Here is a 15,713-nt window from a genome sequence, read left to right as displayed (position 1 = left end):
TGAGAGCACAGTGGCAGAATATGCTTTTCTTGCAAGTTGTAACCATTACTTGTGAATGCATTTGTAGTTCTAACGAGAGAACTCCCTGACTCCAGCAACCCCGTGTCATTGTTTGGTCTCTTCCAAGTCCTACAACCCAAAGACAGCGGGAAATAGTTACCTGACTCCACGGTTCCACTAAGGAAACACCTGTGCTGAAGCTTTGGGCTGTGCTGGGTGGTGGGGGGGGGGGGCGAGACAGCTCTCCCCAATCCCACCCATCCAGGACCAGCCATTGCCCAGAGCACTGTATGGGGCGGACAGACGCAAGAGGAAGTGAACTCTTGGAGCCAAAAGAACCTCTAATATTTTATTGACAGAATTTTTAGTTACAGTACAGCTCAAACACATTATTTGCTATGAAACCACACAAATGATACACACAATACATTTTCTTTGCTCCTACGTCACTACTATTTTTCACATATACAGCCTGCAAGAGTTCCCAAGTGGTTAATGCCAAGGAAAACTGGAGTAAAGCACGGAAGTGTCACTCATATGGGAAGAGCACGTGACTGGCAGAAACACGAAGACCGGCAGAACAGTGAGGCCAGAAGAAAGCAAGGCGGTGTCTCGTGGTTTCTAAGCAGCCAGCGCACTTCCAGCAACATAGTCGCACTCCCAGCTGCCTGCACAGCAAGGAGGCGCACACACATACACGACGACGAGGCCATATCAGCAGGGGCAGTATAACGGCCACACGGCCACCACTTCCAAGCGAATGAAAGCACGCTACCACTAACACTGACCCACGCCCTGGGTCCTGCAAAGGCAGAGGGGTAAAAACAGAGAGGGGTGGTTAATGACATGCAGACCACAGCTGAGAGGCACTGGCATCTTTAGGCCCAGAGTCAAACTGCAAAATAACAAGCAAAAGGTCAGGCTCTCCAATTCAGGTTCTGGAGGAGCAAATCCAGGAAAGACCTGTCAAGGCAAAAGGGTTAGAGAGACTGGAGATGTGGCCCTGGTGCAGACATCCACAATGTCCCTCCTGCCAGAGGGAGCCTGACTCAAGGGTATCAGTGGCCACTGCAAGTGTGGAGACCATGGAAGTGGAGGCAGAGAGCATGCACACAGGAGAATCACCAGGAGGGGACAGTGACAATAGCTCAGGTGTGAACAGGAGGGAAGGAAGCAGAAGGGAAGGAGGGAGCCAGAGCCGGCCAGAGCCCAGCCAGGCCTGGGGAGTGGACCCAAGAGTGGGAGAAGAGAACAGAACATCAGAGACTCATAAAGGAAACCACACTCCATCATCGCTGCAGCACCTGCAAATTAAACAGTGACATTAATGCCTAGGAGGGAAATCCTCACAGAGGACACAGCTCTGGATCCCACACCTGTGAAATGTAAAGAACAAGCGGTTATCTGCTCCTCAGGGCCAGTCAGTGAGGCTGGGTGCAACATGCTGTCTACAAAGTGTGTGTTCTAAGATAACAGTGCAGAATGCAAAAGGTGTTAGTCCCCAAACCAGCCTCCGCTGCACGTGTCCTTAAAATGAAAAGTAGTTTAGCAGAGAGTCATCTAAGAAGGTCAAGAGGTCTACTGTCTAGAGCACATTAAACTTCCAAACACAGAACACAGTAACATGCACCTGCCCATCCCACCTGTGAGACTTGTGAGACAAAAATTACACAAAGTTCTCTCTAAATTATCTGCATTTCCCCACAAACCTTTTCAAATCAGTAAACTGAACCAGGAAGAACACTACCCTACTGTAGGTCTAAGGGACAAGGAGAGAGCTTCTCAGTGAAAGTGCCTGTCCTTTCAGCTTATCTTACCAACACACTAACAGAAAGAGTTAGATGAGCAGCAGTTTCTAGGAAAGTCAGGTGAGGTACGTTAACAAGTGCCCTTTCCTGACCCCTGATACCAGCAGGAGGTATACCTGGGATCCAATATGAATCAGTGGATTACTCTGGTTCCAGTACACAAAGCCATGGGTTTGTGTACCTAAGAAGTTAGGCATTTTAAATGACAAAAACTAAATAGGTTGCAAAAAACCTTACAGAAAATCCTTAGGATTTAATAAGTCAAGGCTAACTGCCTTTCTAAGTTTTATATTTAATGTAAAAATAACACTTCACAAAATTGAAAATTCCCAAGCCACCATTGCAGTATTATTAGACATGGTCCAGTATCTAAGGCTCTCCCATAACTGAGCTAAGCTTCTCACGGCTTCCTCTGTGGGGAGGGGTCTTGTTCTTGCCCACCCTGTGCCCATTAGTCAGCTCCTTTGCAGAGTACCTCAAGGTAGTCTCGCATGGCCAACACCCTTCCCACTAGCTCTCCCAGGCCTCTTCTCCCTCTCTGAGAAACAAAAACAAATGGGCGTGAGAGTGAGGATGCAAAGCCAAAGCTGGGGCCGACAAGGAGGAGGCAGGAATTCAAGCTGATTCCCGGCAAGGGAAACAGCAAGCAACAGAGCCACCCCTTGTAGCCCAGAGCTCTGGCACAGGGACATGCTTCCTGATTTGTTCGTTTGGTCTTGGGTCAGAGGACACAGAGAAGAGCCTCAGAGCACCCAATGATGACCAAGAATAATACTTAGCTACTACACAGACCTCTTGGGCTAGTGCCTTTACATCACTATCTTTGACTAGCATCAGCCAATGGTCTACTTCAAGCTTACCTTCCCAATATTGCTACAAGGAAATAGAAGACAAACAAAACAAAAACCAAGACAGAAGACAGGTATAGTCCTTAAGCCTAGTCCTCCAAGAAAGACCCTTCACCTAGCCTATGTCTAAGAATTCCCTTATGTACCCATCTGTGGGGCTCTACACTTGAGTGAAAGACCACCCTTGGGGACCCATCAGAGGTGTATATCACTGACATTCCCATTCTTAAGACTCTCTCTCTCCTCACCCACCGGACCACTATCCAGTCCTCCCTCCCATGCCTTTTAGGTTCCCTGCCAGCTTCTGTGAGTAGCAAAGCCCTCTTCTACCTGCCTCAGGCAGAATGCTGCTTGGGGGAAAAATAACCCCTAGGTGCAGGACCTAAGCTCCATCCTGATTCAGACAACCATCCCGGACCTTTGCACATCATATGAGAACTACCCAGATGAAAATGGTTATGGAAAACCCACCTCCCACCCCATCCAGCCACACTCCTCCTCCACAAGGCATGGGCGCAGGACCTGCATGAGAAGCTGCCTATTTGGGTTGGATGGGGGCCAAGGTGGGAGTTTACCTCAGAATCTCTTTTGGAAAAGAAAAGATGAGACTTCCCCCTCAAGAAGAGTATCAATATAAGGATTTAACAAATGTGGCCAAGCCAAGGGCAACACAAGATTATGTTGAGGTAAGCAGCTAAGTGAACTCACAATCATTACAGCACAAAATAAACAAGGCAAAGAGAGGGAAAGTTATCTGTCCCCTCCCCCTACTCTCCACCTCAGGACAGATACGAGAGTCATTCCTTCAACCTTCTGGAACTTGTGAACAAATAATACACAGATGAGGGTTAATGTATTGACTTACTACCATCTTTATGAAAATCGAATGTACACACAACAACAATTACGAAAGTGTCTCCATTAAACTTTGATAAGACAACAACAAAAAAAAAGAACTAACAAATAGCTAAGATGTTGCTGTTTGAGTTGAAAGCATTTCCAATAACGTTTTAATCTCAAAAGGTCCATATTTACACAGTATGCTAATGCTTTTCTTCTCATTTGAAATGCATGATAAAGAAAGAACAGAGATAATGGTTGCAGCAGATCTTCCACGGTTGGAGTTCGGGTGGTGGTGTGACGTCACTGTGAGAAGTGCACTGCAAGTGGGGAGCGTTCTTTCTAATTCTGCTTCTTTATCTTTCTGTGGTTTCCTTCACAGAAGCTAAGCCTTGAAGACTGGCCTGCCTGCTCTGACAGTCCACTCCAGGTGGACACGCACCAAGGCCAGAGCGAGTGGCTGTTCTAAGCAGTGTTTGGAGCTGGTCTCTTTGGACACTGCATTAAGGGAAAGCTAGCTCATGTGTGCAGACTGTTAAGGGACACACATGCTCCTGGGTACCTCATCACACTCAAAGTGGCCCTAAGGCCTGAGGTGAACAGTGGTGTTGATGAGGCTGTTTCCTTAAGTGACTTCAATGCGCCAGTGCCTACTTTTCAGACAAAAATGCAGATTTGGGGTTTAAAGGCCCAGAACTCAAAACTCTTTAAGAAGCACCTGTTAAACTCCTTTTACTGTGTCCTAATCCTCAACTTCCTACATGGCCTCTATCTCGTCCAACTAGAGCTAACACATTACCAAACTCACCAATTTAGTGAACTATCTGTCAACACCCCCGTGTCTAAGAGAAATGAGTGGGAGTGACAGTGGGGCGACCAGCTGGTAGCACTTGGGGGGTAGGGCCAAGCTTGGTAAAGGCTGACTCTCAGTGCACCTGCCAGGGGCGAGGCAGAGGCTTTGTGGTCAGAGGTGGTACCATAGCCACAAGGTCTTCTAAGATATCCTATGAATGCCTCGCCTCAATTGCCTGGAACCCAAACAACCACTATACTGCCCCGGTGCTCCTTGCCAGCACATAATATCATCTCTGAATTGGTCCCATGCAGTTTCACAGGGCCTGGAATACCATTCTCCAGTTGTTAACATTGGCAACTTAATTGAAAACGCAATGTAAAACATCAGCTGTGGAATCCAGCTGCTTCAAATCCTGCACCTACTCATTACCCAGTGACAGTAAGTGACAACAGACTTCTATCTCTCTCAGTCCTATTAAGATATGTAAAATAAAATTACAGGTATAAATACAACTAAAAAGTCCTGAGTGCGTCCTAGTGTCATTGCCCAGTTTAAAGTGTGCCCCAAACACTGAAGCGCTCATGGGGGGAACATAATAAGGCACTGTGTTCAGTGTCTGCACAGCATGGACTTCCATGGGATACTTTGTAGAAAGCGAGTCTCACCTGTTAGAATTGACCAAAACGTGGACAGATACACTTATCTTGAGCAGCAGCAGCCCTGCTGAGAAATAAATCCATCCCTCACACATGTGAGACAGAAGGGCAACCCAAGGAAACTCAGAGCCCTAAAGGACAGTGAGGTAATCAAAGCAATGACCGTGCACACCACAGAGCTAGGGCATCTAAAAAGCAGAGGCCCGAGTAGGTCTGACTACCCTTCAAGCAGTGCCTCAACCTGTGCCAGGAAACTAGGCCAAGAGGCTGCCTGTGGAGTGACAGAACCACTGGCCCTGGAGCTCCCTGGGCTTGCTTAGCTAGCACTGTGCCCACCTGAGAGTTTCTGCTGAAACAGGCAGCACTTTGGAGGCGTTTACAAGAAGCAGAATCGCCACTTCCATGGCACCAATCCCAGTCACCCATCTCACACCCTGGCTTTCCAGGGCAGGTGAGTGTCAATCATAATCACCCGAATTTTTACCTATGCTTTACCAGAGCCTGTGAGGGCTTTCTGAGACCACTCCAGTTAAGCCTGGTTGAGAATTCTTTTCTAGCCTGTACTGAAGATAAGTGCAACCATTATCAAATATTCTTTGCTGTGGAAAAATCCTTGGAATTTGAGCTGGTAACATTCTTTCCTGAATCTAAGACTGTGACCAATCACATAGTAGGATCACAAAGAACAAGGTCTACATGCACTGTAAGCACTTGGAAACAAAAGAACACGAGAACAGAGTTCTTGTGGACAACAAATTCAAAGCAATCTAACACCAGACTCCAATCCCATGTCCACCAGTTTAACTCTCTTCTGGAATCACCCTGTGGCTGGCTGGCGCGCAGACAAGTTGGCAAACCGCAGACCGGAGAGACCTACACTTCTGGGGATCCTGCGCCGACCTATAGCTTCCTTGAAGAAATTCCACAGTGTGGGCAGCATGAGGTCAGATTTTCCCATTCAAGATCACTCCACTATCAGGGCCACATTTATGTGGGACAGATCAATCATGTGCCTGTGGAAAGTTGAACAGACAGTTAACACAAACTCTTTATGATAGCAATTCACCAAGGTGCACAGAAGTGAAGTAGAACTTGATGAGCAAAACCTAAGTTGTATGGAAGCAGAAGAGGCCTTCTCCTGACAGCAAAAGATTATAGAAAAGATGTGGAGCCGTGTTCTGCACCTCTGTACAGCACAGCACAGCACCCTCCTCCCCTTTGCCCCAGTCACCAACTACAGAAAACAGAGGCTACCTGTGGAATTTCTGCTGAAATGCTAGCGCGTGGGCTGGCTCCTTGAACTTTGCTATGGCTTTCCGTTGCTGGGGAAGCATCTGTAAACTCTAGGGGAAGAAAACAAAGACATTTAATTAATGCCTACTGTGACATAAAATATGAGCAATTACATGTTACAAGCTTCTATACAGAATAGTAGACGAGGCTGTCACTTGGAACATGAAAACAAGCCACATGTCCTTTGCCTCCCTGGGCACCTGGGCAAAGTCATGCTGCTGATTCGCTGGGAAGTAATGGGTCTACCCTCTAGTATGATACTCAGCCCTCCCCAACCTGGCCACACCAGCCTCCCACACTCTGAGACTAACACGGGTACCCATGGTAACTCTTTCCCTATGCTTTTTGATGGTGTCCTCACCCATCTAAAAAATGGCACTCATCCTTGGTTTACCACTGGGTAAATGGGTTATGGTCACATGACATGATGGGGTGGGGGTGGCATGGGACACATAACACATCCACCAAGTGTCCACTCTGGGTGAGGGGCCCTATGCATGGATGGCACATTGAGCCCTTAGAGCTTTGGGTTTTTTTTTTTCAGTTCTACATTTCTACAAACGAAGCAAACCTGGTTCTCAGGTGAGAACTCTGACAAAAGCTGCACACTGAGAAATGGCAAAGCAGGGATCTTAATTCAAGGCAGGCCCCATGGCCTGTTATCTCACTGCGTTGGCCAGCTGCCTTTCCAAGAGTCAACGTGGCATTTCAATCTAGTCCACAGAATTACTAAACAAACAAGTATGCTAACACAGAAAATGAAAACCTGGCCGGAGGCAGGAATCAGGTGCTAGTTATTACTACATTATGGCTCACACCCAGTACTGGCCTTGAAGTCAGAGTCACTGAGCCACAAGGGAAGGAGTGGCTTTTTGTTCTCAGATACTGGAGGTTCCTGGGGTAAAAACTGAATTTCAGGCAAAGCCTAGCAAACAGATTTGTTCAAGAGAGGGGGCTTGAAGTTACACTGACCTTCCTTTCTCCACTCTAAGCTTTAACCTAGCTCTGCTCTCAGCACAGTGACTTTCTGACTCAAGGGTCTCAACTAGCTGGCGCTCACCATTTGAAACTTAGACACCAGGAGACATACACCTCATCTCTCTCTTGCTCCACCTTTCACCAGTCTCCTTTGGTCTAGAAGAGCTTGCAGAGTGTTAGGCAGTAGCATGCTAATTGAGACCAGCAGTTTCTATGGGCTCACTGCCCCACCACACACAATTTTCAGGTCTGAGGTACTCAAGTACGGTTTACCACCAACCTACTCTCTCAAGTGAAAGGCTTGAAAGAACAGGTATCCTCTTGGCCAACACCAGTACTAAGTGAGTGAGCACTAGGTGGTGCCATACCCAAAGCACATCAACCCTACATTTCATTCGGAAACACCAAGGTATAATTCCCCAAACACAGTTTCTTCTCAAAGCAGGACAACAGTGCTGGAGAGCTAGTTCGTCTACTTAAACACCATTTCTTTGATATCTGTATTTAAACCAGTCAAAGTAAGCAAAGCCTCTTGAAACCACATTTCTATCACTTAAAAAAAAATTAAAAATTGAAGTGTGTGTGTGTATGTGTGCGCGCGTGCATGCGCGCGCCAAGAAGGCCAGATGTGTCAAATGTTTACAGACAGCTGTGAGTCACCTCATGTGGGTGCTGGGAATTGAACTCTAGTCCTCCTGGAGAGCAATACACACTCTTAGCTGCTGAGCCATCACCTCCAGCCCTGAGTCACTTCTTTACCTATCAAATACTACCAGACCTTGTTTTGTTTGGCGCACGCCTTTAATCCCAGCACTCAGGGTGCAGAGGCAGGTGATCTCTGAATTCAAGACCAGGCTGGTCTACAGAGTGAGTTCTAGGACAGCCAGGGCTACACAGGGAAACCCTGTCCTAAAAACAAACAAACAAACAAAAGAGAGAGACAGACAGAGACAGAGAGACAGAGAACGAAAGAAAAAGAAATGGAGGAATTTCATAAATGCTGAGCTTAAAAATCCACACAATCCTACTCAAAACCATCTCACTGACCTAAGACCAGTAGGAACCAACTGCTCTCTTCTAAGGTGAATAGGCCTTGGCCCATCAGTCCCTCAGGGACTCCCAGGGTGGCACAAACAGCACTGAATCTTCTAATTCATCTAAAGGATAGCCATATTACTGGCATAACCTAGGAAATTCTCCATTGGCTTTCAGATCTTCCTCTCCAACACATACCATTTATCAACAGCAACATTTCTTCTGCTGGGGATTTTAGATGGCCACAATAAACTTTATTTAAAACACAATTATTCTGATTATTTTCAGAACACAAAAAAGTAGCAAAAGGAGAGGAAAGCCACTGAAGAGGTCTGTATTAATCACAAAGTACAAAATTCAGTGTATGAGACAGGTAAGACAGAGGTAACATTGTCTCAACTAATTATCTCCCGGTAGTCTGTGAGTCCCACTCAACATGTCTGCTGGGGATCTTCGGAGTCAAGAGAATACCTGGGATTGCTTATGCTGAAGCCAGGGCACACGGCAAGAGCTACAGCTGCCCTCATTCTGTCCAGCAGTGCAGAAATCCTAGATAGTGAGAATCCTCACAAGACCCCATTATAAACAAGAGCCTTCATTCAGCAGGCACCTGAGGCCATGGTACATAACGGTAGACCAGGCTCTGGTGTTGGAATCTGGCCTATTGGGCCATTATGTGACCCAAAAATTTCAACTATTAGTTATTTTGACTCTCTGGTTACTATGTGTTAATGCATCTATAATCCTCTATTATTATTATTCTGTTCCTACAAATAACCCATACTACAATCAACTACTCAGAAAGCATCGATCCCCTTTTTAGACAGCCTCAATATGTATCCCAGTTGGGCTCAAACTTGTGCTCCTTCTGTGTGAGCTTCTTAGTACAGAGATTATAGGTGTGCACCATAACAGTAGCTTAAACTATCTATTCTTAAAGACAGAATGTTATCAACAGCTGGCAAAAGTGGGAGCCAAAGTCTGGAGGTTAATCTCTCAATAATAAACACTAAATTAAATTTTACAGCCTCTCTAAGAATCCCATAATGAAGGTGGCTATCACTAAACTCAAATACCTAAACACTAGGCTCAGTTTTAGAAGGCTTTCTCTTCTACTCACTTTAGGACCTCTTAATAGTAAATAGACATTTGTCTGTTTGAGGCAGAATCTTTCTTGCTGTATAACCCTGGCTGGCCCAGAACTTGCTACGTAGCCTAGGCTGGCCTCAAACTCATAGGGGTCCTTCTGTATTTGCCTTCCAATGCTGGAATTAAAGGTCTGAGCCACTACATCCAGCTGTAAATGGAGATCTGAAACACCTCAGTCAAGAACGAAAGTAAAAGGCAGCCCTTTGTTCTGCTCAGAAATGTAACATTGTCTGGGTAACCTGCATTTTCCACTGGCCATGCCTGACTCTGAAGACCACCTGCAAGGGCAGAATGCAGGGCAAACTTGCTTATAGCAGCCATGGAATGATGTCTGTCCCCACCCTTCATGTCACTGGTAACAGGCTCAGACCTTAGGCATTAGACTCTGCCACTTTAAAGGACATGATGGCAAAGTGCAAGTTACTGCTGCATCTGTACTGTGAAAATGAGTACCAGAGTTGCGAATACGTGAGACAGCTTCACAAAATCAGACAAGGTGGCTAACTACTTGAAATTTTGAGAAATTATCACAAATAAAATGTGATTCGATACAAAACATATAGGTATGTGTACACATGTGAACTTCAGGACAGATCTCAAGGGATAATATGTTCTACTAGAGTATTTACTTCTTAAACTTTGTGAGTAAGAATCTGAACTGTCTGAGGCAAGCATTAGCACCTTTCTTCTCAAATACCATCTTAATACAATGTAACCCACAATATCCACTGTGCTGTATGACACAGTAATTTTATCTCAAGAGATGACTCACTGGCATCGTCACCACCGTCAGGTAACTCACCTGGATTGGCCCCACAGACATCAGCAGGCTCTTCAGCTGGGCATCAGTGGTGGATGAGGACAGCCCTTCCACAGACACCACACAGGGCTGTGGCTTGCATTCCACCACTCGAAGGTTCTGCTTATTTGGCATTAGGCGCCCCCGGCCCATGGGACCTGCCACTCCTCGGCCTCGTCCATGCATGATGGCCTGGCAATGACAAAGAAGATGCATTCTGATACCTGAGTGGATTTTTCCTGTAGTAGCTAATAAAGTACAAAGTAAGCATGTGCCCAGAGCCCATGAGGACATGCTGTGAGCCATAGAACCTTCTGTGTGTTAATCTACCATTAGAGGGTGACCTAACAGCTATCTGGTGAACATCAGCAAGTGGAACAGGGCTGAGATGGAAGTCCCAGAGTTCTGCAGCTATCATTAGGAAGGATTCTGGTGTTAAGTTTATTTATGATACAAACACTGCAAGGACACAGACACTGCCTGCAGTTAGCACAGGGAGGGATCAGGACCCATTCCAACTGCCCCAAACACACACTTCTTCCACCATGGCATAAGCCAGTAAACACATGGTATACATAGTGCTAAATCTCCAACATGAACAATGAGTCACATACAGCTTCTGAGATCCAACTCAAGCGGGCAAGGCTTATATTCACCCTCCTCAAGCCTCTGAAACAGGACTTCATAGCCATGTGTGACAATCACCTCCAGAACTTTTATACAATCACACACCAATTTGTCAGTAAAAGGACCCCCAAAACACCACTTTCAAAGTTACCCAAGTGTCAGAACTACAATGAAGAGCCTTTAAAAAAGAAGCGATAGTTGGCATTTCCAGCATTTTCAACTAGTAAGACAATTAAAAAGAGACTGCCTAAGTCTGCAGTTCTCTAGCTAGGAGTGTAGAGACACTGGAAGAGAAGCACACTGGACCTCAGCCATGCAGTCAGCTAGAGGTACGCTGGACCTCACCCCATGTCCTACCCTAACTCTGTCCCAGCGTTTGGTTAAAATGAGCAATCCACTATACCCTGCCACCTCATAAGAAAAGGCAGAAAGCCAGAGGTGGTGCCTAGGATATGCGTGGGCACCACAGGTATGGAAGCCTAGAGGAACACAACTAGAGGTCCCTCTCTGAAGGGCCACCACTAACTACTGCTGTGAGACAAGTTATGGAGAAGTGGAGGGACAGCAGTTCCAGGATTCACACCAGAGACAAGTCAAAAGTGAATCTACCCGTCTTCGCTTTCATTACAGAAAGTCACAATACACACACTCGAGTGCGAATTTCAGCCAGATACTAGGTTTTACCATAACTGTCTTATAAAAGCCGCACAATAGCTCTAACAAGTGAGAAATTCCATCGGCCTCTTGAAGGAGAGCTAAGGGGGTTGGGGTGGGCGAAGCTCTTCTAGCATGCCTGCATGTACTTTTCTAAAGTTATGTTCTTCATACAGCCAAGGGTGAGGTCTGAAAGGAAATGCAGCCTGGAACAGTCTGTGAGACCAACCACTTTACAGCTGTATTTATCACTAAAGTGTGCACATCTGGTGCTGCAGCAGCAGTCATCTATTAGCTCCTATCTCATTAAGAGATAGACATTAAGAGAGACAGCACCCGCAAGGTAAATGGAACACTGCGTGAGCAGACCCCACATCTGAAGAGCCAGCACCAGTCTCCTTCTGCCTGGCCTCACCCACACTTCAGTCATGTGCTAATGCTACATCACATGTCTGTTCATCTAGAAGGCTGCCTTTCCCCCCGAAGCTGAGGAATAGTACTGTCACTTCTCTGTCCACAACATGACTAGACTGGCTTCCTTGAGAAGCAACAGGGAGCCTGTGGGCTCCAGGCCCTCCGACCTGGCAGGCTGGGCTGAGAGACGACCTTCATTCACTTCTACACCTCCACAGGGCTTTGTCTCTCTCCATTCCTTGAGCTGAGGAGCAGTCACTGACAGGAAGAACAGAGTCCTAGTTCTCCATTAGGGACAGCCCTGGTGTCAAGTGGGAAGGAACACAGGTGCCAGTGCTACCTGTGCAGTGCAGTGCAGTGCAGTGCAGTGGTGTTCAGAGGTACAAGACAGCCACACTCTTCAGTTGTACCACCCAGTAAACGACTAGAGGGAAAGGCTTTCTACACCAGGACTAAGAAAACAATGGCTCGTTTACTAATGTGAATATTAACAAGCACCAGAAAAAACACTTAATGCCAACTTCTCTCCATCAGTGGCCAGGAAACTACAGGGGACAGGGCCCTTCCACCTCAGTACCTTCTTGGCTGGGTGAATCCCTTGGATGCTTTTGATCCCTGGAGGAATAGCCGGGTACATGTGGGGCCCCACAGGCAGGTGCTGGGGCTGCTGAGGGCCCCCCTTGGTCAGCGTCACCTTGCGAGTAGACTGCTGTCTCATGTCCGGAGGCTGGGGAAGCCGCTGGGGCTGGCTCTCTGAGTGAGAAAAGCCATCACTCTCTCCTCCCTGCTGAAATCAACAAGGGAGCAGGTGGATCAGTGTCTGCCCACCATTCTGGCCAAGCACTGGCACCCATGGCCAGTGCTGACCTCGAGGCAGAACCTTTCAGACATAAATAATACCAAATCTGCCTCTTTCCTGGAGCCAGTAGGGAAACTTCTCATTGTGCAGTGGTTAAGGTTTTAAATACAGTATTTTTGAAATTTAAATCATGAAATTTCTTTGAATGAACATATCCATTTAAAGAGCTGCAATGAACACAAGCACTGTTTCATTTGTATGGTTAAACTGTAAACGACTTCATTGCTATTGTCAACAACACTTTTGTTGAGAACTGACAGTGTACACAAGTGGTAGTCATAAAACTTTGCAGTTGCTGCTCAAACCCACCACAAGCGGGGAAGCTGCCTGGCTCCGGTGTCTGTTAGGAGTCAACCGGAGCCAGGCAACTTCCCCCCATCTGAGGATATGTACCACTGAAAGGTTTCACACTGAGTGAATGCCAGAGTATATATGCTTGGCAAAGAGCTTTGGAAACATCCATAACCTGTTTTCTGGTCCTTCTGTTCTCCATCTCAATTGCTCCTGACCACAAGGACCATGAGGCATGCCCATGAGGCATGCCCACGTCAAGCAGGCATCTGAGTCGACTGTACTACCAAGCAGCAGCATAAAGACAGTCTGTGGGTGAGGCCTATGGGCAATCTGCAGTTTTCAGCACAGTGTCTCAAAGAATGACTGGGGAGTGGGACCAAAAGATCAGATAAGAAGAACTCTGCTCTGCTACATCATGTAATCTTAGCAGAAATGAATGCAGGGCCTTGAGAAGTGGCACTAAACTTGTACTCCTTCTGACCTGAAGAAGCATACATCAGGTGACGGTTAGTAACTTTTCCACACAGGCTGCACCAACTTGAGAGTAATGGGTGACGACTTAGCAAATGATTTCCAAAGAGGTACGTGTTCATAAGCACCTCCCCAATTCCAACTCTGCTGTAGCTGGATTGCAGTTTATCCCCACCGAAGCAATGCTGAAGTTTAACTGTTAATGCAACCGTATGAAAGGCCATGAAACCCTTAGAGGTGTTTTGGTTAGAGGGGCTGTACCCTCAGGAAGTGATTAATGTGGTTCTGGGAGAATGGGTTAGTTAGGCCACTAGCTATCAAAAAGCACCTGGCCTCTTATGTCCCCCTCTCTTCTGCAAGCATCTGTCTGACTTTACTCCATGAAGCCCTCATCAGAATTTGGATCCTGGTACCATACTCTGAAATTTCCCAGCCTGGAGAATCAAGAACCAAAATTAACCTCTTTTTTTCATCCAGCTTCTGGTATTTTGTTATATCAATAGAAAAAAAGACTTAGAAAACCTCCTAAATTATCTTTTAAAAACCCCTTAGTGGAACAAATGGCCCTTCAAGGAAAAGCAACCAATGTAACTATGACCCAAGAAAAGATAAGCTTAAAACTGTTACAAGGAGACAGAGCTTTGACCCACTGCAGCTGTCTCTCCAAACCTTTACAGACTTGCTAAACAACCATTTCGGGACAGTGCAATCAACACAGTTGTGGTGATATATTGTGTACCCTAATAAAATTTACCTGACTATCAGAGGACAAGAATAAGTCACTAGAATAAACATAGAGGCCAGACAGTGGTGGCACACACCTTTAATCCTAGCACTCGGGAGGCAGAGATTCATATGGATCTCTGTTAGTTCAAAGCCATCCTGGACTACATTAGATTGACTCACTCTAGGAGATAAACAGAGCCAGAGCAGTGGTGGCACACACTTTTAATCCCAATACTTGGGAGTCACATGCCTTTAATCCCAGCACTTGAAATCTCATGCCATTGCTTGGGAAGTCACATGCCTTTAATCCCAGCACTAAGAAGGAAGTGAGGGTGGAGAAAGATATATAAGGCATGAGGAGACAGGAACTAAAGACTTTTTGGTTGAGGCTTTTCAGGCTGAGGAGTCCTAGAGGTAAGAGGTTGCTTGTTCCTTTGTCTGAACTTCAGGCAAAGTTAAATAGGGTACACAATATATCAGCACACACACAGTGAAAAAACAGGTGACTGAATACTGCTTGCCAGGACTGAGTATGTATACACTGTACAGAACTGGATCGACCCATGGACCCACAAGTTTCTGGGGCTGTAGCCCTGTCTGAAGACTGAAAGAGCCACAGAGTCCAGGCCCTTTCAGGTGCCTTCAGGCTAGGGGAGAAATATGACCTGAAGGGCTGTGCTAAGCTATGCAGTACCTGTCCAGCACTAAGAAAGTCATATTAAGAACTAATGATTAAAAAGAAGAGAAAACATTTAAAGCAAATAGGAGGGGAAAAGACCTAACATCAAATTGAGATCTTAAGAGGAACCAGCCCCACTTCCAAACAAAGCAAGGAGACAATGAAGACCACACTCAAGAGTGGAGACAGAGAAGCCTCTTCTCCATCAGTCCCACAGGCTAGTCTAAGAACAAACACCACAATCCTTTAGCCATCCTGAAGAAGAAGAATGGGCAGAGCACAAATGCTCCAAATTAGAAAACAAAGAGGGACCATAACAATGGACCCCCAAAGCTGTGAAAGGGATGTATGAATACTATGTCACCACATTAATCAATAAAGTGGGCCCATCATACAAAACCCAAACTGACTAGAGCTCTAAGGAGCAAGGACACAGAATTAACGAAGAGACGTTTCTCACAAAGAAAGACTCCAATCTCCTCCCAGGGGATTTTTACCACAGAGCTAAAGTAAAAGGGTGGGAGGCCCATGTTCTGTCTCATTCTCTAAGCTGACCACAAAGCCACCAATATCAAAAAGAAAAGGCACCAACTAAAGAACATCCCTCAGAAACATACACATAAAAAACAAACAAACCAAAAACACTTTCATCAAGATGTTAGCTGATTCACTCTAGCAAGGCAGAAAAGGCATCTCACATGATGGCTAAGTATAATTCAACTCTTAAATAACTAGTGTACCATAACATGATCTAGCTGTGGACAGCTAGACCCCAGCCTGAGGGGCA

General features: G+C 46.1%; 1 protein-coding gene across 5 annotated transcripts in view; it reads right to left on the bottom strand.

Moving 5' to 3' along the window:
* Positions 1 to 335: 335 nt before the first annotated feature.
* Rbm33 (RNA binding motif protein 33) overlaps positions 336 to 15,713 on the bottom strand; it is a 111,477-nt gene continuing 96,099 nt past the window's right edge. For 2 of the 5 annotated variants that reach the window (XM_028864195.2, XM_028864197.2), the window contains 4 exons: positions 12,475 to 12,684; positions 10,206 to 10,394; positions 6,203 to 6,291; positions 336 to 5,961 (listed from right to left, as the gene is read on the bottom strand). In XM_028864195.2, the coding sequence (XP_028720028.1) occupies positions 5,913 to 5,961; positions 6,203 to 6,291; positions 10,206 to 10,394; positions 12,475 to 12,684 (537 nt within the window). In that variant the 3' untranslated portion in view covers positions 336 to 5,912. The remainder of the gene's footprint in view (positions 5,962 to 6,202; positions 6,292 to 10,205; positions 10,395 to 12,474; positions 12,685 to 15,713) is intronic. The other 3 variants (XM_028864196.2, XM_028864199.2, XM_028864198.2) reach the window with 2 other exon arrangements.

This window comes from Peromyscus leucopus, chromosome 3, assembly GCF_004664715.2.
Source record: "Peromyscus leucopus breed LL Stock chromosome 3, UCI_PerLeu_2.1, whole genome shotgun sequence".
NCBI classification, from domain to species: domain Eukaryota; kingdom Metazoa; phylum Chordata; class Mammalia; order Rodentia; family Cricetidae; genus Peromyscus; species Peromyscus leucopus.
Note: the sequence above shows the minus strand (reverse complement) of the source record. Positions and strands in the feature narration are given on the sequence as shown.